This window comes from Elephantulus edwardii, unplaced genomic scaffold, assembly GCF_000299155.1.
Source record: "Elephantulus edwardii isolate Elephantulus edwardi_28Jun2011 unplaced genomic scaffold, EleEdw1.0 scaffold00037, whole genome shotgun sequence".
NCBI classification, from domain to species: Eukaryota; Metazoa; Chordata; class Mammalia; order Macroscelidea; family Macroscelididae; genus Elephantulus; species Elephantulus edwardii.
This window is the reverse complement of record NW_006399787.1, coordinates 9,616,723-9,643,191: the sequence shown is the minus strand read 5'-3', so window position 1 is coordinate 9,643,191 and position 26,469 is coordinate 9,616,723. Positions and strand designations below refer to the sequence as shown.

Here is a 26,469-nt window from a genome sequence, read left to right as displayed (position 1 = left end):
CTGAAGAGGATGTGGAAGGATTGGCGTCATTGCTGATGTCAGGTGGATCTTGACTGATAACAGAATATAATGATGCTTACCTGTGTTTTATTGACTATGTAGAGACCTTGGACTATCATAACTATGGATCACTTAAAAAAGAATGCTAATTCTAGACCACTTATCATGCTTATGTGGAACCTGTATACAGGACAAAGGCAGTCCTTTAAACAGAACAAGGGGATTCTGCATAATTTCAAATGAGGAAAAGTGTGTGCCGAGGTGGGGTTCTTTCACCGTTCTATCTATCTGTCCTCAAACTAAAAAGGTGCATCGGATTCAGGCCATGGTCTTTCCAATCATTTGCTAGGCATCTGAGAACTAGATAGTGAATAAGGATGCCTTTGAGCTGTGGTCTTGGAGAAGAGCACTGAGCATTCCATGGACGGAAGAGAGAGAGAGAGAGAGAGAGAGAGAGATAATAAATATGAATATATATGCATGCATGCATGCATGCATTGGAGAAGGTGTGCTCTTTGGAGTCAGAGTGCTCTTTGGAGGCAAAGACGATGAGGCTTCACCTCACATACTGTGGGCATGTTGCTAGGAGGGGTTATTCCTTGCAGAAGGACATGATACTGGGAAGGGTGCAGGGTTGATAAAAGAGAAGAAGCCCCTCAACCAGGTGGATTGACACAGTGACTGTCACAATGGGCTCCCATATGTAGGGAAATACGAGGATGGCACACGATAGGACAAGGTTCAGAGCTTTTGTTGCTATGAATCATGCTCAACTCAACAGCACCTGACAACAACATTCTTTCCGTACACTGAACAAATAATCCAAGAAACTGGATTGTATGAAACAGATCGTGGCATCAGAATTGGAGGACGATTTCTTAATAACCTGTGATGTGAAAGTAATAGTACCTTGATTGCTAATAGGGAAGAGGACTTAAAATACTTGCTGACAAAGCTCCAACACTCCAGCCTTCAGTGTGGATTATACCTCAACATGAAAAAGTGCTCAAAGCTAAATGGTTAAGTGATATCTTGGTTTGTTTTTTGGTTTTGTTTTTGATTGTTTTTTAAACTTTTGATTATTTTTTTATTTTAGATTTTTAAAATTTTTTCATATATACATTTTTTATTATTGATTTTAATGAAAGTTTACAGAGACTTTGGATTTCCATTCATTCATTGTTGCACTATTTTTTTTTTTTAAAAATGAAGTTGTCAAAGCTTTCATTTTACTTGGATCCACAATTAACTGCTGGAATCAGTATATCAAGAAATCAAACAAGATGTGTTGCGTTGGGCAAATCTGCCATCAAGGACCTCTTTAAAGTGCTGGTTCAGCAAAAATGTCACACATTACATGAGAACAAGAACTTTTCTAGGTCACGACTGAGTGGTAAGTAAACCAGATTAGAAGTGGAAACTGGAACCTCACTACCGTAAAGTGAGTTCCAATTCACTGTGCCCCTGCCCCAGGCTCCTAAGGCTGTAAAACTTTACAGAGCCATAGAGCTGCTCACTCACTCATTGCTGCTGTTGTTATTAGATGCCATCGAGTCAAGTACAACTCCTAGAGTGCTTGTGAACAATAGATCTGAACTCTGTCCTATTCTGTGCCGTCCTCAGCATCTCTGACACACGTAAGCCTGTTGGTACAGTTATTCTGTCAATCCCCCTGGTTGAGGGTCTTCCTGTTCTTCACTGTCCCTTCACCTTTACAAGCATGACGTCCCTTTCCCAGGAATAGCCTCTCTTAGCAACATGCCCAACGTATGCGAGACGAAGCTTTATCATCTTTGCCTCTAAGAAGTACTCTGGTTGCACCTTCTTCAAGACATACCTGTTTGTTCTATTGGTAGTCTGTGAGATACTCAGTGCTCTTATCCAGTACCACAGTTTGAAGGCATAATTTTTTTTTCTGGCATCCTTATTCATTGTCTGGCTCTCAGATACATAGCAAGTAACTGAAAAGATCATGGCCTGAATCAGGTGCACCTTAGTCCTCAAACTGACTCCTCAATAATTTAGAGAGGTCTCTAACAACAATTTTTCCCAGTGCAATACATCTCCTGATCTCCTGACTGCTGGTACCAGGTGTATTCATTGTGAATCTAAGTAACATGAAGTTGTTGACTAGTTTCAATCTTTTCTCCATCTGTCATTATGCTGCCTATAGGTCCAGTGGTGAGGATTTTTTAAAAAAAAATTTATCATTGTGTGTGTGTGTGTGTGTGTACAGTCAAATCGGATCTGACAGGTATAGAAGGAGATTGCCCCTCCTTCTCCAGCAGAGCATCTGGTGGATTCGAACCATGTACCTCTGGGATTGCAGTGCAGCTTCTTGCCACTAGGCCACAAGAGCTCCCCAAGGATTTTTGTTTTCTTGACATTGAGATGCAGTCCATATTGAAGGCTGCATTCTTTGATTTTCTGCAGTAAATGCTTTAGGTCCACTTCACTTGCATCAAGCAAGCTTGTGTCATCTGAATAATGAAGATTATTGATGAGCCTTCCTTCAATCCTGATGCCACAGTCTTCTTCAGTGAGTCCAGCTTCTTGAATAATTTGCTCAGTGAGCGTATTAAATAGGTATAGAGAAAGGATACAATGCACATCTTTCTTAATTTTAAGCTATATAAACCCTTACTGTGTTCAGAACCAACTCATAACTGATCCTTCAGCTGGTTTTCAGAAGCTGTAGCTTCAGCATTCTTTCTGAGTCATACTTGACTCAGTGACACCTAGCAACAACAGTAATAACAGTACCAACACAAACTGAATAGGAGGAAATGCCCATCTTTCTCTCTTGGAGTCACTGGTGGATTTGAACTGCCAGAAAGGCGCCACCTTTGGGCTGGGTTAGCAACACAGCTCCTCACAGTCTTTGCCACCAGAGTGGCAGGTTCATCTGAACCGCTGTCTCTCTCCTGATTAACAATGTAACATGAAATATACTATGACACAAGACCTCCACATAGCTCATGAAACACCTTTCATGATTGCTCCCTCTAAGCCATCATGGGAAGCACAATTGAATTACACAGTCACACAATTAAGACTGGGAGAACTTTTCAACCCTTGAAGAGCATTTACCCTTCCATTGACACTCAGTTTGCAGTTAGAGAACTATAGATTGCCATTTTTTTTTAAAATGTCAATCCGACAGAATGTGAAAAATAGAAAATAATATAATTAATACCACAAAGAAGTAAAACATTGCTGAAAATTATTTAAAAATGGGTAAAACAGTACATTGACAGAGAACTTCCAGAAATTCAGGCTCGATTTAGTAGAGGACATGGAATGAGGGATGTCATTGCTGTTGTCAGCTTGGATCTTGGCTAAGAGCAGAGAATACCAGAAAGATTTGTTTTATTTTGTTTTGTTTTATTGTGTGGGTCAGACAAAAGCATTTGACTGTGTGAATCATAACAATTTATGGATAACATTGAAAAAGATGGGAATCCCAGATCACTTAATTGTGCTAATGGGAAATACATATAAAGGCCAAGAAGTAATTGTCTGAATAGAACAAGGGGATACTGTATGGTATAAAATCAGGAAAGGTGTGTATGTCAGGATTGTATAATTTCTTTTTTTCCCCTCTCTTTTAAAAAATTAATTTTAATGAAAGTTTACAGAGACTTTGGACTTCCACTCATTCATTGTTGCACTTTTCTTCCTGCCTACCCCTTCCCCCAATTTGCTCTTCTCTTTGGAAAGTAAAAGAAAAATTATTTCATTATTATAGAATTGTATAATTTCTCCATACCTAGTCTGTATGATGAGCAAATCATGAGAAAAGTTAGACTATATGAAGAAGAATGCAGTATCAAGATTGGAGGAAGACTTATCAATAACCTTTATTCTATAGGTGACGCAACCTTGCTTGCTGAAAGTGAAGAAGCCTTGAAATGCTTATTGAAGAAGGTTAACGACTGCAGCCTTCAATATGAATTACACCTCAACATCAGGAATACAAAATTCTTAACCATTGGACCAAAAGGCTACATCATAATAGAGGGAGAAAATATTGAAGATGTCAACGATTTCATTTTACTTAGTCCACAGTCAAAATCCGTGCCAGCACCAGTCAAGAAAGCAAAAGATGGTTAATGATGTTTATGAAAAATGGGAATCTCTCTGAAAGAAAAGGAAGATAATATTTTAACACTTAAACAGTGTGTGAGAAAACTTTTAAGTTTGTCTATTTGTGTCAAATACTAAAGATGACCGTGTCTACAGGTGTGAAGAATCTGGGTTTTGATGCTTCTAATGGGAAAGTTTTAAGCAAACGTACGATAATCTAATATTTATTGTAAAAGAAAATGAATATAATGATAACATAGTTCAGCAGACTAAACACTTGTGATTATCATCTACCTCTTTTGCTCCTATCTGATGTTAAAAAAAAAAAAAAGAAATCAGAAGATATGTTGTGTTGGAAAAATCTGTCAAGGACTTCTCCAAAGTGCTGAAGAATAAGGATGCCAGTTTAGAGACTCAGATGTGCCAATGTCCAAAGTATATTTTAAGTTACTTTCTGTGGATAGAAAATTTGGCCAGTGAGTGAGGAAGACCATAAAAGAATCGATGCCTTTAAGGTGTGATGCTGAAGAAAGTATTGAATGGTTCATAGGCTGCCAAGGGAACAAACACATCTCTCTTGGAGGGAGTGCAACTACTTTAGAGGCAAGAATGGTGTGCTTCGTCACACATACTTTGATCATGTTCTCAGGAGGAACTGACAAGGCCCTGGAAAAGGGAGTCATCCTGGGACAGTTAGAGGATCTTCAAGAGAGAAGGCGGCTCCCAACTAGATGGACTGACTGTTACAGTGACTTTAGCAATGGGCTTGAGAATGTGAGAGATCATGGGGGAATGGTCCAGGATAGGGCGAGAATGCGAGCTATTGTTCATAGGGTCCCTATGAGTTGTGGTTGACTCCATGGCGTCTAACAGTGCTTAGAACCAAGCTTGTTGCATGATGAACATAATGTGTGTAACAGCTAATATTGTTTCCTTCTTTAAAGGTCAATGATTATAGGCAGTGCTGCTCTTCTTGCTTGCATTTCCCTAACTTCTTTTTCCCTAGACAGAGACCCAGGAGTGTCATGGTTGTGCCAGCCGCCGGCACAATCACAGACTCCTGAACACACTCTGAAGTCGAACCAGGAAGCGCTAAGGCAGTGTGGAGTTAGCAGCTGTGCCTCTGCCTCCCAGGGTCTTAGAGACCTAAGTTAGCCTTTTAAATCCATAAACCTCTTTCACAAGTGATTTTCCCCAGATCTCTGGGATTGTTCTTATTCCTGAAGGACAGCTACCTCCTGAATCGTGAATTGGTCCTTTCATTGGAAGCCAAGACCTTGGATTTGGGGATTTCAGACAGGAGTCATATGAGCTGGTTTTGCCTGTACCATTGTTGCTGACCATGACATTTTCCTATGAGGAGCCTGGTGTTCCTGGATATGTGTGGCTTCATCCTGGTTACACTCAAACCCTGTGTTTTCAGTCTGCCAAGACCACGTAGAGATCTGCTAAGAAGTCTCTCCCCTCTTCTTCCTTGGCCATCCACAAACAGCTCCGGGATTCCCCTGCCGAGCTCCCTTCCTGGGCCCACAGGTGGCTTCCTTTGCAGAGTTCATTCCCAGTTCCCAGCTGCCACTGAGCTGACTCTTCAAGGAGACCAGATGTGTGTTGGAGCACAGCCTTCTTCCACTGGGTTTTCAATAGCTGATTTTTCTGAAGTAAGTTTGCAGGTGTCTCTACTCCTGAGGTGCCCCTAGGTGGACTCACTGTTAATCTTTCAGGTGACAGCTGAGCACGCCAGCCATCTGTATCATGCAAAACCTCCCCCTCTAACCTCATCCCTTACATCTGGGGTACTGGGACCCCTGTACTGTATTCATTAAAGAGCCCTAGTGGCGCAGTGAATAAAAGGCTCTGAACCAAAGGGCCACATTGCATCTGCTAGCTGCTCCATGGAAGAGAGATGACAATGTGCATCTGTAGAGCCTTGCAAGGCCTTCCAAACCCTATGGCGCCATTCTGCTCTGTCCTATAGGTTGCTCTAGGTTGGAATCAATTCTAAGGGACCTAACAACAACAACAACAGTGACTCATTAGCAGCTGCCACAACAAATTATATCAGCTCATTGCCATTGAGTCAGAACTGTCTCACAGCCAACCTTCCAGAGATTTTTCAGAGACTGGAAATCACCCAGGAGGAGATTGACCATCTTTCTCCTGTGGAACAGCTGGTGGATTTGAACCACTTGACTTTGAGGTGGCAGCACAACTCCTTACCCACTAGACCACGAGATCAGGTGCAAACAAACATTTAAATGACACTTGCTGAGCAGGAAGCATCATGTATTCGAGCATCTAAAAGTTGCCTAACTAGCTCCATCCTTGTGGTATTTAAACAACCACAATAGGGAAAGGGAGTAGGGGTGAGCGCTGGGGTCACTTCTGAGAGCTGCACACGCTTCCCCTTGTGGACCTGGCCTGGGGAGGAGGGGGTTTAGTGATGGCCTCTTCTGGTGACAACGCTGCCCATGCCTCAGGGATGCCAAAGCCAAGGTGCTCAGAAATCTCAGGCATGTCTCGTGTAGTCCCAGGAGTGTAGCAGTGTAGACTTGACTTTATAATAGTGGATTGTTTACAAAGTTCATAACTTTTCAAAGTTCATAAACATCGTGTTTCACACTATTATTCATTCACATTGTGTTTCATACAATCATTCTCATGTATTATGTGTTATGAGATTAATCACCAGTGGGGCTTACTTATAATTACCCTGTCTTTTCACCCAGATCCTTCCCATTTCCTTCCCCACATTCCACCCACTAAACTGTGTAATCCTATGGTTTCAGTCTTATATGAAATAGAAATCATTGCTTGCAGTCCAGTAGACTCCTATTCATGGTGACTTGATGCTTTAATCTTCCTGTTTTGCCAGTTCTTGAGCTGGAATGGCAAGTGACACATCACACAAGTGACTTCTTCCTGTCACCCAGAGCCCTCAGGTGTGCCTCTCAGTCGATCTGCTTTTAACTGTGACATCTGTCCGTGGTTACTGACACTGCAGCAGCACTTAGATGTCACATTGGATAAAGAGAAAAGGAAAATTTAGTATTGCAGACATTTCTCATTGAGCACTCTCTTTTGCAAGGAGGTAAACCAGTGAGTAAGTTTGCAGGATCTGGGTTCAGAACTGCTGTGTGCATACAAGTTGTAGCCCTCCCTCTGTTAGTCGTGTAATCATTACTTAGACTTAATGCACTCCAGGGGCATCCCCTGTAAAATTGTGTCAAGAGAAACTAAATCAGTAATGAAATTAATCTTCTAAGTGAGGTTTATGTGGCAGAAAAGTTGAGAATCAGGTAGCAACAATTCATTTGTGGAAAGATTCTACAGACTATCAGCAGTGGCTAACTTTTTCCATTAAACCAGCGTGGAAGGAAAGAAACATTGCTGATTGGCTTATAGAATTTATTAATGAAGCCGTGTTAGAATCTCATTGGTCAACGAGAGTAGCCTGATTTTTCTGAAACTTGAACTTGAGTAAAGACCAGTCTTTGGGGAGCTGTCTGGTTGACTGCTGGTGCCACTCTGTCAATCAATTTCATTTAACCATTGCGAAAATGGTTGATCTTCCTTTTTGGGGGTTGTTGTAAGGATGATTTGAGATCCTTCAGATAATTGCTGTTGTTAATTGCCATATATTTATATTCATGGAGACCCTTGTGTACAAAACACAACTCTCAATTTTAAGGCTTGACTTTTAGGAAGTAGTCTGCCACCTCTTTCTTCTGAGGCACCTCTGAGTGGATTTGAATTGTTCACCTTCCTACTAAAAGTCAAATGATTTGCACCACCAAGAGACTCTACTCCCCGTAGCATTAAAGAGATTTTATCTATTGTTACTTTTACTGTGGTAGATTCTAGTGATAAAAGAGTATTTCTAGTTACTTCATTGAGTTTGTAGTCTGGTTGAGGATGTGGATGCTAATTGCATAACTGTACAAATATGAAATTACACATTGGAGGAACTGGTCTCATGTGAGGGAGCAAAGAAGGCTTCCCCGAGAAAAGCTGACTTGCATATGGTCAGAGTGATGTCTGCCTCTACTAGGTGAAAAGGGGGCAGGCAGAGTACTCTATAGTCCTTATAGATGAGCTGTTCCAAAGGCCCTGTGGTTGGAGGCTACATGGAAGCTTTGGACACTTAATAGGCAGGAGACCAGTTTCTTGGTTGTGAGAAACAAGTAGAAGACTAGAACTAAATGCGGAATTTTGTGAGATAGGTTTTGGATAGGCTTTCACATGATGATGATAATGCTAGCCTGGGTCTCTAGCTTTTCTTTGGGTCCACCTTGCAGAAGGAGCATTTTTATTTCCTGGAAGTAACCTTACACTAGCTTGTCTCTGATTTTACTCTAATGACAATTGGATGAAAATGCATCTCTCAGTGTTGACAGCATCATATCAGCATTTCATGGATGGTTCTGAAAACTCATGCCTGATTTAGGAGCCTGGCATTTCTTCTAGTTAGTTCTGTGACCTTGGGAAAGGTCCTAAACATGACATTTTCCTTTTCCATTACTGTAAAGTTATTTAGCTTAAATGAAAATAATTGCATGTATTAGATGTTCAGTACACAATAGATCCCCCAAGAAATGATAGCCTATCCTGTTCTCCCTATTATATGCACCTTTTCTTTTTCTTACCACTGTGGGGACTATGTGATTTGTCAAAATAATCCAGATTCCAATTGATAGGTTAATATGAATGATATTCCTAAATTGATATAGAAGAAAGTTTTCCATTCATCCATTCTTCTGGACATCCAGTCATATAGCTAACCAGCTCTTTAACCAAGCATCCAGCATTACATGGACAGAGGGTGTGGTGATATAGGGGTATAATTCTTCTTTGTCATGAAGGAGACCTAGGTTTGCTTCTCTGTCAACCAATCCCATCCCTGTTGAGTCAATTCTGACTCACAAGCAATCCTGTAGTACGAAGGAGACTAGCCCAGTAGGGATTTCAAGGCAGTACATTTCCCCAGAAGCAGACTGCCACATCTTTCTCCTGTGAAGAAACTGGTGGGTTTGAATCTCCAACCTTCCAGTTGGCAGCCAAATACTTTAACCACCACACCAGAATTCCTTGACCCCCAGCCAGTATGCCTTGTGCACAGGCACCACCTCTCTTTCCAGTGAAGGCTAATGGTTGCTGCGGTCAGGAACAAGTTTTGTAGAATGTCTAGATTAAGTTAAACTGGGAGAAAAGGTCGGGTGGTCTGCTGTTCTTGTGTACCATCGAGTCAGAACCAACCCATAGATGACCTCCTGGTGGGTTTTCAGAGGTAGTTAATCGCAAGGGAGGAGACTGCCCGTTTTTCAGATCTACTTCTGAAAAATCAGCCAGTGAAAACCTTTGAAGCATCATGGTCAGATCTTCCTGTGCAGAGAGTTGTATTTTTTTGTTGTTTTGGTTTTTTTTGCGGGGTTGGTTCCTACCCCCCATTTTTGTTTTTTGGGTTTTTTTCCCCTTGTTGTGTACCATCAAATTGGGTCCAACTGGCACAGGAGGAGATTGCCCCTCCTTTTCCAGCAAAACTTCTGGTGAGTTCAAACTGCACGCCTTTGGGATTGCAGTGCAGCTTCTTGCCTTTAGGCCACCAGAGCTCCAAGAGTTGTAATTTTGGCAGCCTGATCCCTGTCTCAGACATTTCAGTTTCTCCTAAAACCTCTGACAACATTTCACATGTTGTTGTGCGTACCACAGAATCAGAAACAGCCCATACCTGACACTCTGGCAGGTGTTCAGAGGAACTTAATTGCGCGGGAAGAGATTGATTGCTCATCTTTCTCCCGTGGAGCAGCTGGTGGAGTCAGACCACTGCCTTTGGGATTGCAGCACAGCTTCTTGCCACTAGGCCACCAGAATTCATTTTACATAGCTTTAAAGATGTGATTGATTCATTGATTGTGTACTGGCGTGAATTGGAAGAGCCTTTCTCCCAGCCAATAGATGACTTTCTGCGACTACTTTCAGGCTAAGAACCATGAGTATTTATTCTGAGCTGACATCATCGGCAGACTGGAAAACTGATAAGGTCATCAGACTGGCTTTCCATGTTGGACTGGAAGCAAAGTGCATCTCTCCCTGTACTTCCTTCCATGTGTAATAAAGTAACAGTGAGATCCCCATGGTCAAGGACATACTAATGTTCCTTCACCCTTGAAATTTGAAGCTTATCTGAGTTGTGGGGCCATTTTCCAGTTTCTGCCTCAGTGACATGCGCAGTGTAGTCCTTGAATGGCACAAATGGTCAACATGCTGGGTAACTAACCAAAAGGTTGGGTATTCAAGGCCACTCAAAGACACCTTGGGAGGAGAAGGCCTGTGGGGATCCACGGCTAGACATCAGCCCTTGAGAATTTCATGGAGCAGCGTTCTGCTCTGAAGCCCATGGAGTCACCATGAATCACAATCATATTGATAGCAACTGGCTTGATTTAAAAAAAAATTAGTTTATTGCATGTGACAAAAGGACTTTTGGGTGGTGTCTCACAGCCTGTAAATACTGAATCAAAGTATTTTTGACCTCTGAAATTCTTAAGGTACATTATCTGTTAAGTTATTGGAGTTTGAACTCCAATGTAGATAAGCAGTGTTTTGAATTGCTGGGGTGTATGTCTGTGTGTGCTTCCTGCCAGCTTGCCCATGTGTCCATGTCTTGTATAAATGTGCACAGTTGTGGGTGACTTCACACTCAAAATTGTATGGAAATTGAGAGGTATTTGCAGCCTGAACTTCACCTATCCTATTTGCCTATTTGCAAAATATGGTAACAGCCTTAGGCTCTTGGCTCGTAGGAGATGCCAGTTCTTTGGGGTCTGAAAGACAGGCAGTCTCTTTCCTTAAGATTAACGGCCTCTGAAGACCCACCAGAGAGTCTGCTATGGGTCGGTTCTGACTCAGTGGTACACAACAACAACAACAATAACAGGTCACTAGACATTTTATCCCAGTATAACTTAATCTAGATGTTCTACTGAAATGTGTTCTTTTTTAAAAAAAAATTATTATTTTGTGTGTGTGTACCATCAAATCGGATCTGACTGGTACAGGAGAGATTGTCCCTCCTCCAGCAGAAACTTGTTCTTAACTTGTCCTGCAGTTAACCTCAGCTTCAGGTTACCGACTTAGTGAAATAAAGAATGTAAGTGGCAGAAGAATGAACTCACCAGCATCATTTTACTTCATCTCACTGGTATGGGAATTGTGGTTTCCTGGTTTGCAGTTAGAGAAGAGCCAGCTGACTTTGAGATTCTTGATTCTCTCTTTATCTCTATCTGTCTGTCTATCTATTTTTATATCTATCTATCTATCTATCTATCTATCTATCTATCTATCTATCTATCATCAATCATCTTTTTTTCTTTTCAAGGCAGTAGTAGTGAATGTGGCCAGGAGTGTCTAAGAGTTGAGAACAGTTTCTCTGAGAAGACCATCCTTGTTTGGATTTTAAGGACTTGAACCTAAGGAGCATCCTTTTGTTAGCTGGCTCCATAAAATTACGTTGACTTCCCTTGGCCACTGAGATCTGATTCTCTTTGTCTTCTACAGCTTGGAATTGCAATTGGATTCTTGCTCCCTCCTGTTTTGGTTCCCAACATTGAAGACCAGGACAAGCTTGCCTACCACATCAGCATCATGTTCTACATCATTGGAGGGGTGGCCACTCTGCTTTTCATCCTTGTCATCATTGGTAAGGTCACTGATGGACTGGAGTGGGGAGGGGAAAGGAAGAGTCCATTGATTTAGGTGGGGCACTTGGGAACATGGCCCTAAGATGCTGTGGGCATTTGCAGAAACCAGAGGCTGGGTTTCTAATGGTGTTTACATTGTTTATCCTGAACATGTTAGTATAGTAGTAGATGGTCCTATGCACTTTATTAGGGACTCAGTAAATGTTTTCATTATATTAAATCTGTTGCCTAAACCCATCTCATTGGAATGAATGAGTCAACTACTAATTCTCCTGAGAAAACCCCAGTGAGTATTTGAGATATCACAGAGTGTTCCTTGAAGACAAGGATGGCGAATCTTCTTCTCACACACTTTGGGCATGTTGTTAGGAGAGGCTGCACTTTGGAGAGAGAGATCATGCTTGGAAACGTGGAGGGTCAGCAAAAGAGAGAAAGACCCTTAGGAAAATGGATTGATAGTGTCTGCAGCAGTGAGCTCAGGTTTGTCTGGGAAGATGAGGATGACACAGGCTAAGACAGGATTCAGGTCTGTTGCTCATTGAGTCTTCAGAAGTTGAACTCTCTCTACTCCGCAGCACTTAACAACAAACATACTAAGCAAGGCCAAACCCATTTAACACCTTTATGAATTGAGGACATTACTATCAGTCTCATTTGACAAAGAGGGAAATCAGGCTGACTGGAAGTTAATTCCGTTCCTAACTCAAGATTAGATAGCTTGTAGATGGAAAAAGATTGGATTCAAACCTAAGCTGTTCTAACTCCATATCTTTTAATTGACAGTGGAATGATTTTACCCCCAATGCCACCAGGGATTCTAACTCCATATCTTAAATTTCTGAAAACAAAAATAGAACTTGATCCATAAACAATAATAATCTCATATTTTCTTGAGACTACTTTAGGATGACATATTTAATACTTTTAAAAATTATTCTTTTTTTGTTATTTTTAATTATTAGAGTACAATAGTATTCCTTGCTGCATTATTTATAGTAGCCAAATAGTGGAAATAACCCAGGTATCCATCAGCAGAGAAATGAATAAGAAACTGTGGCGATTGTTTTGTTAAGTGCTGACAAATCGACTACGACCCATAGTGATTCTCTGAACAACAGATACAAATCTTACCCTATCATGAGCCAGCCTCCAGATCTCTGCTATAATCAAGCTGATTGTAGTGGTTACCACATTAATCCATCTCACTGAGGGTCTTCCTCTTGTTAACTGACCCTGTGCTTTTTCAATCCTGCTGTGTTTTTCCGAGAATGGGTGCCTGCTGACAACTTGCCCAAAGTAGATGAGCTGGTTTCACCATCCTTACCTCTAAGGAGCACCCTGACTGCTTCCTCCAAGACAGATTTGTTTGGTCTTTTGACAGTCAGTCTTTGCCAACTCCAAATCAAAGCATCAATTACTCTTCAGTCTTCCTTATTCACTGTCCAACTTTCACATGCTTATGCGGTGATGAAAAATACCATGGAGAAGACACATATACAAGGAAAATGTGGTATATCTGTGGAATGGAATATTACTCACCCATAAAGAGAAGTGAAGTTCTGATACATGGCGTAGATGAAGCCTGAAAACACTAGGCTGTGTGAAATCAGTCAAATCCAAAAGGGCAAATACTGTATGATCTCACTTAGATGAAATATCTATACTAGGAAATGCAACCGAGACAAAGATTTATCAGTGGTTGCCAGGGAGTAATTAGACTTTGTCTGCAGTCTGTCACAGTTTGAGCCTTAGACTAAGGGAATTTTTTCTTCCCATTCTCCTTCCTCGTCTCTTTCTAATAGAAGACTATTTAGGCTTTGTTAGTTCTGGGTCTTCAAAGAAAGGAACATAAAAGCAGCTGATAGGGCTTTAGATTTCATACCAAGATAAATGTAAGACACTCTGAAAATACACTTTATGTGTAAAATGACTGGGTGAATTATTATTTCTACTTGAGCAATGAGATGTGGTAGTAGCTACTGACGGTATGGTGCCAGGAGAAGGGAGGGAAAGGGGAACTGGTACTTTATTGTTGAAGTTGTTGTTCGGTGCTGTCGAGTATGACTGAAAGTGACCCTATGAACAACAGATCTGAACCCTGTCCAAAGCTGGGCCTTCCTCATCATCTCAGACACACTCGAGCCCATTGCTGAAGTCACTGTGTCAATCCACTTTTGAGGGTCTTCCTCTCTTTCATCGACTTTCCACCTTTCCAAGCATTATGTAGCCTCTCCTAGCAACATGCCCAAAGTATGTGAGATGAAGCTTTGTCATCTTTGCCTCCAAGGAGCATTCTGGCTGTCCTTTTCCCAAGACATACCTGTTTGCTCTTTTAGCAGTCCAAAATATATTCAGTACTCTTCTCTAGCACCACAGCTCAAATTCATCAATTCTTCTTCTGTCGTCCTTATTCATTGTGCAGCTCTCAGATGCATAGCAGGTGAATGAAACGACAATAGATTGAATCAGGCACCCCTTTTCCCTCAAAATGACACCCTTGCACCTCCATAATTTAGAGAAGTCCTTGACTGCACATTTCCCCAGTACAATACGTCTTCTGATCTCCTGGCTGCGGTTTCCAAGGGTGTTGATTGAGGATCCCAGTAAGATTAAGTCATTGACAGTTTCAGCCTTTTCGCCATCTGTCATGATGTTGTCTATTGGTTAGCATTGTTCAAGAGGTCCTGGGTTTCTGTTGGATGATAAAGTATGTAAAGATCTTTCTCTCTGTCCTGACTCATAGCTGACCCTCCAGTGAGTTTTCAGAGGCTGTAAACTGCATAGGAGGAGATGACCCATCTTTCTCCTGTGGAGCAGCTAGTGGATTTGAACCACCTGCCTTTGGGCTGGTAGTGTAACTCCTCGGAGCCATAAGAGCCCCATATACAGGGATAGATATTTTGGAAATGGATCGTGATGCCAGTTAATACAATTTGGTAAATATGAATAACATCACTCAATAATATACTTAAAAGTGATTGAAATAGCAAATTTTTATAAGATATATTTTCCTTACAATAAAGAATAATAATTTATTTTGGCAAAATTTAGAAAACACAAAAAAAGAATGCCCACAAATGTAACTAGTCTGTGCAAGTTAATCCAGATGACCAACCTCAGATTACTATGATTTAGCTTATATGTTTGTGTAGTTCATTATTGAGATATTATATTTTATAACTGCTGTCACTTTATAGCCTCATTTTTTTCACCTGAATGATGTTATGTGGACCAGGATACCTTAAGAAATAGCAAAGGAGAGATTTCCATTTTCAGTTAGTCACCTGTCTAAAGGTTAACTAGCTTTCTTCTTCACATTTGGAAGTTCCATCTCACATGGTAAAGGTTTCATTCCTGCTGTGGGCCTCACCCTCAGAGCCAAATGGTTCTATAATCGTGTAACTCATTCAACCACTTGACCTCCCTAGAGTCCAAGGTGAAGAAGGGCTGCCTGATGGCTTTTAAAAGTTGGCAGAGTGCCTTGGAAAGAGGCCTTGGTGTTCTTGGAGAGGCAAGATGCTTATCAAGCTGGCACCTGTCGCTATGCCCTGTGGATAAGATCAGGAAAGAATGATAAGATCAGGGACCCTTTTATTTGTTGTTTGGTGCCATTGAGTTGATTCCAATGCCTAACAACCCCTGCACAACAGAATGTAACATTGCCTGGTCCTGCCCTACTCTCAGAAGTGGAGCCATGGTCAAGCCCATTGCTACAGCCACTGGTCTATCCGTCTGATTGGCTGTCTTCTTTTTTCCCATTGACCTTCTCTGTGATATAGCACAACATTCTTCTCCAAGGACTGTAGCTTCCTGTTACTATTGAGACAAAGTCTCAATATTCTTATCTGGAACATTTTGGCTCTTCTTCTAGGATAGCCTTGTTCAGGTGCTCTTTAGAGACAAGGATTGTGACTTTTTATCTCCTATACTTTGGGCATATTGTCAGGAGAGACCGCTCCTTAGAAAAAGGCACCATTCTGGGAAAGGTGGAAGGTCATAGAGAAAGAGGAAAACCCTAAACAAGATCAATTTGCCTGTAACAGGGGGTTGGAGTATATCAGAGATCAGAAGGATGGTGTGGGAAAGACCAAGGTTGAGATTTATGTTTATATAATAAGCACAACCGAGTGTTCTGGGATCCCTGTGCTTCTCAAGGTTAGCCACAATTTGTTGTGATCCACATAATCAAATGCCTTTGAAAAGTCAATGAAACATAGGTAGACATTTCTCTGGTATGCTCTGCTTTCAGCCAAGGTTCATTTAACATTGGCCATAATGTCCTTAGTGCCATGACCTCTTCTAAACCCAGCCTACAAATCTGGCAGTTCTCTGTTGATGTACTGTTCCAGTCATTTTTGGATCATTTTCAGCAGGATCTTGCTTGCATGTGATGGTAGTGATTTTGTTCAATAATTTCCACACACTGATGGGTCACATTTTTTTGAAATGGGAATAAATACAGGTCTCTTCCAATCAGTTGGCCAGACTTCTTGGTGTAGCCTGGTGAGTGCATCCAGGGCTGCATCTGTTTGGTGAAAAGTGTCAACTGGTATTCCATCAATTCCTAGGGCCTTGTTTTTTGCCAATTCTTTCAGAGCAGTTTGAGCTTTCTCCTTCATCCCCATTGCCTATTGATCGTATGTTGTTTTGTGAAATAATTCTGTGTCAACCAATTCTTCATGGTATAGTGCCTTGTGTACTCCTTCCATCTTCTTTGGATGCTTCATGGATCATTCAGTATTCTACCCACAGCATCCTTAAGTACTGCAGCTTGAGGCTTAAACTTGTTCTTCAGTTTCTTCAACTTAAGAAATGTCAAGTGAGTTTGCCCTTTTTTATTTTCCAACTGAACCTCTTTGCAAATTTCATTATAATACTTTGCTTTGTCTTCCAAAGCTGCCCTTTGAAATCTTCTGTTCAGCTTCATAACTTCTTGATTTTTTTCTTTTGCTTTGGTTTCTCAGAACTCTGTTGTAATATTCAGAATCTCTTCTGATGTCCATCTTGGTCTTTTCTTTCTTTTCTGTCATTGTAATGACTTTTTGCATTCTTTATGAATTATATTCTTGATATCCTCCCACGTATTGATGTTCAAGGGTTCAAACCTATTTCTGAGATGGTTTTTAAATTCTGGTGGGGTAGACTCAACAGAAATAGTAGTTAGAACAGAGCAAGGAAACACTGCATGGTACAGGATCAGGAAAGGTGTGCATCAGGGGTGCATCCTATCTCCATACCTTTTCAATCTATATGCTGAACAGATAATTTGGGAGGCTGAACTTTATGAAGAGGAATGTGGCATCAGCATTGGAGGAAAACTCATCAACAACCTGCATTATGCAGATGATATAACTTTGCTTGTTGAAACTGAGGAGGGCATGTGGTGTATGCTGTAGAAGGTCAAGGACTGTAGTCTTCAATATGGATTGAAGCTCAACATCAAGAAGACAGAGATTCTCACCACTGAGCCAATTGGCAGCATCATGATAGATAGAGAAGAAATTGAGATTGTTAATAACTTCAGCTTGCTTGGTGCCACAGTCAACACTCTGGCACCAGCAGTCAGGAATTCAAAAGATGAATTGCATTGGGCAAGTCTGCTGTCAGGGGCCTCTCTAGAGTACTGAAGAGCAACAATGGCAGTGTGGAGACTAAAGTGCGCCTGATCCAGGCCATGGTCTTTGCAATTATTTGCTATGCATCTGAGAGCTGACAGGAACTAAGGATGATAGAAGAAGGATTGATGCCCTTGAGCTGCAGTGCTGGAGAAGAATGTTGGACTGCCAGGGGAAAAACAGGTCTGTCCTAGAGAGGGTGAAACAAGGCTACTCCCTGGAGGCAAGGATTTTAAAGTTCCTTCTCACATGCTTTGAACGCATGGCCAAGAGAGACCAATTCTTGGAGAAGGACATCATGCTTCAAAGGGTAGAGGAACAGCACAGAAGAGGAAGACCCAAGATGAGATGAATTGACTCAGTGACTGGAGAAATGAGATCAGGTCTGTCAGAGATGATGAAATTGGCTCAGGAAAGGGCAGAGTTCAGAGCTATTGTACATAGGGTCACTATGAGTCACAGGCGACTTGATGGCACATAACAACAACATGAGTCATAGTTTACTTGATGGCACCTAACAGCAACAACAGTGGGTTCAAAGAATAACATCTTTGAGGCTGTTAAATGGAAAAAAGGTAGAATTTCATTGTGAGTAATGCAGTTTGTGAATGAATCATACACTGAGCAGAGAGGAGTCTTATCAAATTTTACACTGTGTTGGAATCACATAGCCTTATTTATACAGTAAAACCAGGAATTTAGATCATAGGATTGGTGCTTGGTGAGAGAAGATAGTCGAGGACAGGATATTTGGAAGCAGACTCTTGCTCTGATTGGTTTGCTGATTAAATATAGATTAAAGCCATTGGATGCAAAGCATCTTGCAAATAGGTCACAAGGGGGCATAAGGTGATCACAAGCTGCATGTTGACTTGATGGATTTCCTGAGAAGAGATGGGAGAATATTTTATACAGTGATTTTTACTTTACTTCCTTCATAGTTTCACATGTTGTGTTTTGACATTGGCAACTTAGTTACAGGAAGTTCTGGTGGCCTAGTGGTAAGGAGTTCTGCCAACCCAAAGGTTTGAATCCACCAGCCATTCTGCAGGGGTAAGATGGGCACGCTCCTCCTGTGTGATTTACAGCCTCTGAAAACCTGCCAGAGACTCGGCTGTGAGTCAGTTCTGACTCCAGGGCACAGAACACCAACAGTTCTAATGGCCTAGTTGTACTAACCCAAAGTCCATCCCTCTCTAGTGGTTCGAATCCACCAACAGTTCCTCAAGAGAAAGAAGAGCAATCCTTTTTTCTGTGTGATTTACAGCTTCAGAAACCCAATGGAGGGTGAACTATGAGTTGTTTTGACTCAACAGCAATGAGTGTGTGAACTCAACTTTATCTTATAAAGGGAAGTATGTGTTTGAATATTATAAACAAAATAAAAATAGAAATATTGCTAAAAATAGAAATATTTGCAAGACCAGTGAGCTTTAATTTTAAAACCTCCAGATCTCTGGTGATTTAGTGTGTTACATGTTGCATTGCTGTTGAAAAGGTCAGCAGTTCAAATCCACTGGCTACTGTACAGGAGAAAGAGGAATAATCTCCTCTCATAAAGATTTAATCTTTCAGAAATCTGATTGAGAATAGCTCTGAGTTGAAATCAGCTGGGTGGGTTTTTTTTAATTGTGATTTTGATGAAAGTTTACAGAAAAGTTGGATTTTCATTCATTCATTGTTGCACATTTTCCTTTCTTCCCCCTTCCCCCAGTTTACTTTCTTTTTAAAAAATATTCATTCATTGTTGTGCTGAAATCAGTTTAATAGCTGTAGGGTTTGAGATTTGAAGTCTTAGAAACAGGACATGTTCATTAATCTTCCAATGAATAAGTTTTAAGTGTTTTTTTTTTAATTTTTTAAAATTTTTATTTTTTTTTTTTTTTTAAGTTTTAAGTGTTTTAACAGGCTTGATCACCTAAGTACAATTATGTGAAAGTTGACAAGCTGTTTCTAAAGGTTAGTTGCAGTTTAGGAGGAAATAAACCCTCAGGGAGGTGGATTGGTGCCTTGACTGCAGTGATGGACTTGGGCAGGCAGAGAATGTGAGGATAGCACGGGCTCAAGCAGCTTTTGTACATGGGGTTTCTCTGAATCACAGCTGACTTGATGACAACAAGGTTAACTGCAGGAGCCATGGTGGGACTGTGCCTAAGGCATTTTTCTGCTAACCAGTTGATCAGTGGTTCAAATCTACCAGGTGCTTCAGGAAAAGATGAGGCTTTCATATAGATTTCCAGCACTGGAAACCTTATGAGCACCTTCAGAGCTAAGATGTGCCTCCCGCAAGACATGATATATTCAGTCATTTCATATGTTCTACCCTATGGGCAATCATGCAGGTTTACTGGGAGTCAGAATCAACTCAATGCAGTGAGCTTGGGTAAAGTTAACTAATTCAAAGGGGAAAAGGCAAGATAAGTAATTCGAAGTCTTAAAAGACATAATGAAAGCAATTAAGGTTCGCCGGATCCAGGCCATGGCCTTCATAATTACTTGCTGTGCATCAGAGAGCTGGGCAATGACTACGGATGACAGAAGTGATGCCTTTGAGTTGTGGTGCTGGAAAAGAGTCTTGAACATACCCTAGACTGCCAAGAAAACAAATAGTCTCATCTTGGAGAGGATGAAACCAAGTTTCTCCTTGGAGGCTAGGATTTTTGAAGCTCCATCTCACATACTTTGGGCACGTGGCCAGGAGGGAACAGTCCTTGGAGAAGGACATTATGCTTGGAAGAGTGGAAGGACAGTACAGGGGAGGAAGCCCCCAGATGAGATGGATTGGTACAGTAACTGGGGCAATGGGGATAGGTGTGTTGGAGTCAGTGAGGCTAGTTCAGGATAGGGCAGGCTTCAGAGCTGGCGTGCATTGGGTTGGTGTGAGTCACCAGTGACTCAGCAGCACATTACAACAACAACAAAAGACACAAGTTGGAGTCAAGCTTAAATTTGAGATAGCCTTCTTTAGAAGTTCCAGGGACCCTCATTTTTAAAATCTCACAACATAATGTATTTCACATTATTTGCCACTTCCACAACTTAAAGGCATCCTTGTCCAGATTTCACATGCACATGAGATGATTGAAAATACCATGTCTTGGGGAGGCACATCTTAGCTCTGAAGGTGACATGTTTCCTTTGAAGGAACTTTAGTGGCATAATGCATAAATGTCTATGAGAGATCAACAGTTCCAGTCCACCAACTGTGTGCCGTGGGAGAAAGATGGACAGACTCCTTCTGTAATGATTTACAGCCTTGGAAACCTGACAGAGGGTCTTTATAAGTCAGGACTCACTCAATGGCAATGTGTGGCCAGATTTTAAGTTTCAAATTGCAATGTTCTCAGCTCCAGATACTTGTATTTGCCACATGTGAGAGACTGTTCTTTGTAGTTGAAAACCTGAGAGAGAGATAGGTTATCAGTCCTTGAAGAAGGACATTATGCTTGGAAGGGTGGAAGGTCAGCAAAAGAGAAGAAGACCCTGGATGAGATGGATTGTTTCAGTAACTGGTAATGTGGCTAGATGTGTCAGAGACAGTGAGATTAGCTTAAGATACAGTAGGATTCAGAGCTATTGTCGATGTCACATAAAAACAACAACACTTGTCATCAAACAAAGATAATAACTAGTTGAGCAAAGAATTGAAAGAATTGAAAATTCTGGTTTGTAGTTATCAAGGCCATTCCCTGTTGTTGCACAGATGACCTTCTTAACTCACTTTCTTTCCACTGGTGGAGGGGGAGGTGAGCAGAGGAGAGGAAGGGTGAGAATGTGGGTGGTCATTGATCTCAGATCCTTTCTAGAGAGCTGGGCCCAGAGTTCTGAAGTCAAAGCCTAGTCATTTTCTGGGTGAAGGGTCCCCTTTGATCTTCCAGGGGAGCTCATTTCCAGAGCTTCCTCTATTGACCTGTTAGGAATGTTCTCATTCCTAAAAAGGGATGGGAGCTCCTATGATGTTTGCTTGGATCTAGTTGGGGAACAAAGGGATCATTCGGATGGCTCAGGGTCAGGGAACATTTCATGCTCTTATTCACAAGGTCTCCATGAATTGGAGCAGACACAATGGCCACTAACAACAGTTTAGCCAAACAGCTGCTAAAATGAATTTGCACCCATTGTAATGAATGACATCCAGTTCAGTCAAAATGATCATACAGTTCTAATGAGAATAGAATAAAAAGGAGTGATTTCCCCCCCCCCCCATTTTTCTTGTCATTTTCCGTTCTTGGAGAAACACATCTGTGTTTTCTTCTGTCGCCTTCATGGGGCAGGTATCTGATTCAGACTTGGAGAAGATAAGAATGGACTCCAGGTTTTTCCTATAGAAGGTCTCCCTCACTTACTCAGAGCCTCTGTGGGCTGCTGTGTGTTGGCTCTGCCAAGCACGGGCAATGTACTCCCATCTTATTTGGTGTAGATCTGGGACTGACCCATGCCCTGGGCTCACTGATCCGACGTTTTATCTTGTACTTCTTGCCCATCCATGCATTTTCATGTTTTCTCAGTCCTCTAGGGCATGTTATTTATGATTCTTGTGGAACCCTTGGCCTTTGAACACTGCCTGGGGCATCCAATGAGTTCACCTTTGCATACACCACTAAGAAAAGGTATTCAAAGGACCGTGTACGGAGTTTCCGACGACGTTGAGAAGCACTTCAAGAGAGCTTATCTGTGCATCTTCTTGGCTTGGGTGGGGCCTCGGGGAATTTTAGTGACATCTCTGTTTCTCTTCTTTCAGTATTCAAGGAGAAGCCAAAATATCCCCCCAGCAGAGCCCAGTCCCTGAGCTATGCCTTGCAATCCACCGATGCTTCCTACTTAAGTTCCATCATCCGGCTCTTCAAAAACCTCAACTTTGTGCTGCTTGTCATCACCTACGGTAAGGAGCAGATGTACCCAGGGCTGCGTAATGTCAAGTGAAGATTTCCTGAGAGATGCCACAGGCCTGATTTTGTCTTTTCACTTGCTCTACCCAAATTAAAAAATTCATATAGAGCTGTTATCTGGGGTTGACCAGAAAAACCAGCTCTTGGCCTTAGGGCTTTTGCATGTGCTGTGAATTCCACCTAGAACATCTTTACTTTCCCTGGTGGCCCAGCTGCAATCTTTATACTCATTTTTCAAGTCCCATCTCAGTATTACCTATGTAATGTTGAACTAGATGCTCTTTCTTCTCTTTTGTACTATTCTTTGTTGTTATTAGGTGTTGTCAAGTTGAATATGACTCATAGCAACCCTATGAAGAACAGATCTGAACTCTGTCCTATCCTGTGCCATCCTCACCCTTCCTGACAGGTTAGAACCCATTGCAGCAGTCACGATGTCAGCCCACTAGGTCAAAAGTGTTCCTCTCCTTCATCGACCTTTCCAAGCATCATGTTCTTCTCCAAAAAGTCACTCCTAGCAACATGCCCAAAGTATGTGAAGTGAAACCTTATCATTTTTGCATCCAAAGAGCACTCTCACTGCACCCTCTCCTAGATATATTTGTTTGGTTTTTTGGCCCTCTGTGGGATGTTCAGTGCTCTTCTCCAACATCATAGTTCAAAGTTATCAATTCTTATTCTTTCATACTTATTCATTGTCCAGCTCTCAGATGCACACAAGTTATTGGAAAGACCATGGCCTAAATCATACACATCTTAGTCCTTGAAATGATATAATTACTCCTCAATAATTTGGAGAGGTCCCTAACTGCAAACTTTCCCAGTGAAATACATCACCTTATTTCTTCAGTGCTGATACTAAGGGTGTTAATTGTGGATCCAAATAAAGATAAAGTTGTTGACAGTTTTAATCTCTTCTCCATCCATCATGATGTTGCCTATCGATCCAGTGATAAGAATCTTTGTTTTTTTTACATTGAGACACAATCCATACTGAAGGCTGCTTTCCTTGATCCTCTGCCAACAAGTGCTTCAAGCCCTCCTCACTTTCAGCAAGCAAGGTTGTGTCATCTGTATAACACAGGCTATTGATGAGTTTCCCTCTAATCCTGGTGCCACATTCCTCTTCATAGAATCCAGAATAATTTGCTCAGCATACAGATTGAATAGGTATGGAGAGAGAATGCAACCCTGATGTACTCTCTTCTTTTAAACCATAGAGTGTTTCCTTGCTGTACTCACATACCAGCCTTCTGGTCCAGGTGTAGGTTCTGCATGAGCAAAATCAAGTGCTCTGGGTCTCCCATTCTTCTCAGTGTCAGCCACAGCTGATCCACACTGTCCAAAGTCTTTGTATAGTCAATAAAGCACAAATAGACATTCTTCTGTTATTCTCTACTTTCAGCCATAATCCATCTGACATCAGCAATGACATCCCTGGTGCCAAGGCCTCTTTTAAATCCTGCTTGAACTTCTGGCAGTTCCCTATCTATGTTCTGTTCTAGCCATTTTTAAATTATCTTCTGCTGTATTTTCCTTGCATGATAGTAATGATATTTTTCGATAATTGCCACATTCTGTTGGATCACCTTTCTTGGGAATGGAAAAAAATATGTACCTTTTCCAATCCATTGACCAGATGGTTGTCCTCCAAATTCCCTGGCCTAGATTGGTGAGTGCCTCCAAGGCTGCATTTGTTAACTGAAACAAGTTAATGGGTTTCCCATCAATTCCTGGGGCCTTATTTTTCCCAATGCCTTCAGTTCAGTTTCCATTTCCTCCTTCATTACTATTAGCTCCTGATCATATGGTACTTCCTGAAATTTTTTAGCGTTAATTAGTTCCTTTTTGGTACAGTGACTTTGTGCATTCCCTCATGCTTTCTGGGTCATTCATTATATTGCCCATAGCATCTTTCATTTTGTGACTCAAGGTTTAAGTTTGCTTTTCAGTTCTCTCACCTTGAGAAATACAGAGTGAGTTCCTCTCTTTTTATCTCCAGTTTCAGATTGCCGCATATTCCATTATAATACTTTGTTTTGTCTTCTTGAGCTGCCCTTTGAAATACTCTGTTCAGCTCTTTTACTTTGGCATGTTCTCCCTTTGTCTTGGCTGCTTGATGCTCTGGTGCGGTTTTTAGAGTCTCTTCTGACATCCATTTCGGTTTTTTCCTTCTTTGTTTTTATAATGACCTTTTGCTTTCTTTTTTTCGAGGGGGATAATTTTTTATTCAGATTTTAACAAAAGTTTAGAGAACTTGGATTTACAATTATTCATTGCTGCGCATTTTCCTCTTTACCCTAAACTCTAGTTCTCGTTTCTCTTTTTTAAAAAAAAATTCTTTTGACTTTTTCTTTCTTCATGGTTGTTGTTCATTGGTGTTCAATGCCTCAGACTTAAGATGATCTTCAAACTCAGATGGAATGGATTCAGGATCTTTCCTTGGTTCCTGTGGACTTATTTTCATTTTCTTCAGCTTCAATTTGAACATGCATATCAGTAATTGATGAACATCCCACAGTAATTGATGATCAGTAATTGATGATCATGCAGATCAGTAATTGATGACAAGTCTGCCTCTCACCTTTATATCAGCTTTGGCTGCTGATACAGAACTTCTCCAACAATATCTTTCACAGATGTAGTCAATCTGATTCTTAGGCAGTCCATAAGGTGAGTTCCATATGTAAAGTCATTGTTTGTATCTTTAAAAAAAAAGGTATTTGCAATAAAGAAATAATTTTAAATACAAAATTTGACCATTCTATTTCCAGCCTCATTTCTATCACCAAGTCTGCATTTTCCAACTATTATTGCTTCTTCACTGTTTCCCACTTTTAAGTTCCATTCACCAGTTATCAGCAATGCATTTTGATTGCACGTTTGGTCAGTTTTGGACTGCAAGATTTGGTAAAAATTCTCGATTTCTGCCTCTTTGGCTTTAGATGTAGAAGCGTATATTTGAATAATAGTCGTGCTAATGGTTCTTCTTTATAAGTGTATGAATAATATCCTATCACATTGTATTTCATTATAGAACTTGAAATTGCCTTTTTTCTATGTATACCATATGATTATCTGAGCCAGAATGGCCAAAGCTGGTCCATCTCATCTCACTAATGCCTAGTATGTTGATGTTTATGTGTTCCATTTCATTTTTTAAAATTTTCAGTTTTCCAGTATTCAAGCTGCATACATCCCATGTTCCAATTATTAAATGATGTTTGTAATTCGTTTTCTTCAACTGACTTCCAATTTGGGCTCTACTTCTCTTGTTGTACCTAGGTGCTGTTGAGTCAAATACGACTCATAGCAACCCTATAAATAAAAGAACTGAATCCTGTTCTATCCTATGCCATCATCACACTTCCCAACACACAAGAGCCCATTGCTGCAGTTACCATGTCAAACCTCCTGGTTAAGAATCTTCATCTCCTTTGCTGACTCTCCACCCTTCCCAGCACCATGTCCTTCTCCAAATAATAGTCCCTTCTAGCAACATACTCAAAGTATATGAGATGAAGCCTCGTCATTCTTGCTTCCAAAGAGCACTTTGGCTGTACGCTTTCCAAGACATATCTATTTGTTCTCTTGACCATCCATGAGATATTCCATTGTCTTCTCCAACACCACAGCTCAAAGGCATCAATTCTTTTCTGTCATTTTTATTCGTTGTCCAGCTCTCAGATGCATAGCAAGTAATCAGAAAAACCATGATTTGAATCAGATGTACCTTAGTCCTCAAACTAAGAGAGGTCCCTAACTGCAAACTTTCCCAGAGCAATGCATGTCCTTATTTCCTGACTGGTCATACCATAGATATTAATTGTGGATCCAAGCAAGATGAAGTTGTTGACTGTTTCAATCTCCTCTCCATCTATCATGACACTGCTTTTCGGTCCAGTGGTAAGTTTTGTTTTCCTGACTGAGATGCAATCCATACTGAAGGCTGCATTCCTTGATCTTCTGCAACAAGTGCTTCAAGTCCTCCTCACTTGCAGCAAGTAATATTGTGTCACTTGCATAACACAGGTTATTGAGGAGTCTCACTCCAATTCTGATGCTACACTCCTCATCATAGGGTCCAACTTCTCGGATAACTTGCTCTGCATGCAAACTGAATAGGTATTGAGACAGATTAGAACCCTGACACACTCCCTTCCCAATTCCAAACTATCTGGT

At 41.1% G+C, this 26,469-nt stretch overlaps 1 protein-coding gene across 1 annotated transcript in view; it reads left to right on the top strand.

The window, feature by feature from the left end:
* The window catches only part of FLVCR2 (feline leukemia virus subgroup C cellular receptor family, member 2), an 83,310-nt gene that overhangs the window by 27,968 nt on the left and 28,873 nt on the right, over positions 1-26,469 (top strand). Inside the window, exons 2-3 of the mRNA XM_006884778.1 lie at positions 11,641-11,782; positions 22,140-22,280. Of these exons, the coding sequence (XP_006884840.1) occupies positions 11,641-11,782; positions 22,140-22,280 (283 nt within the window). The remainder of the gene's footprint in view (positions 1-11,640; positions 11,783-22,139; positions 22,281-26,469) is intronic.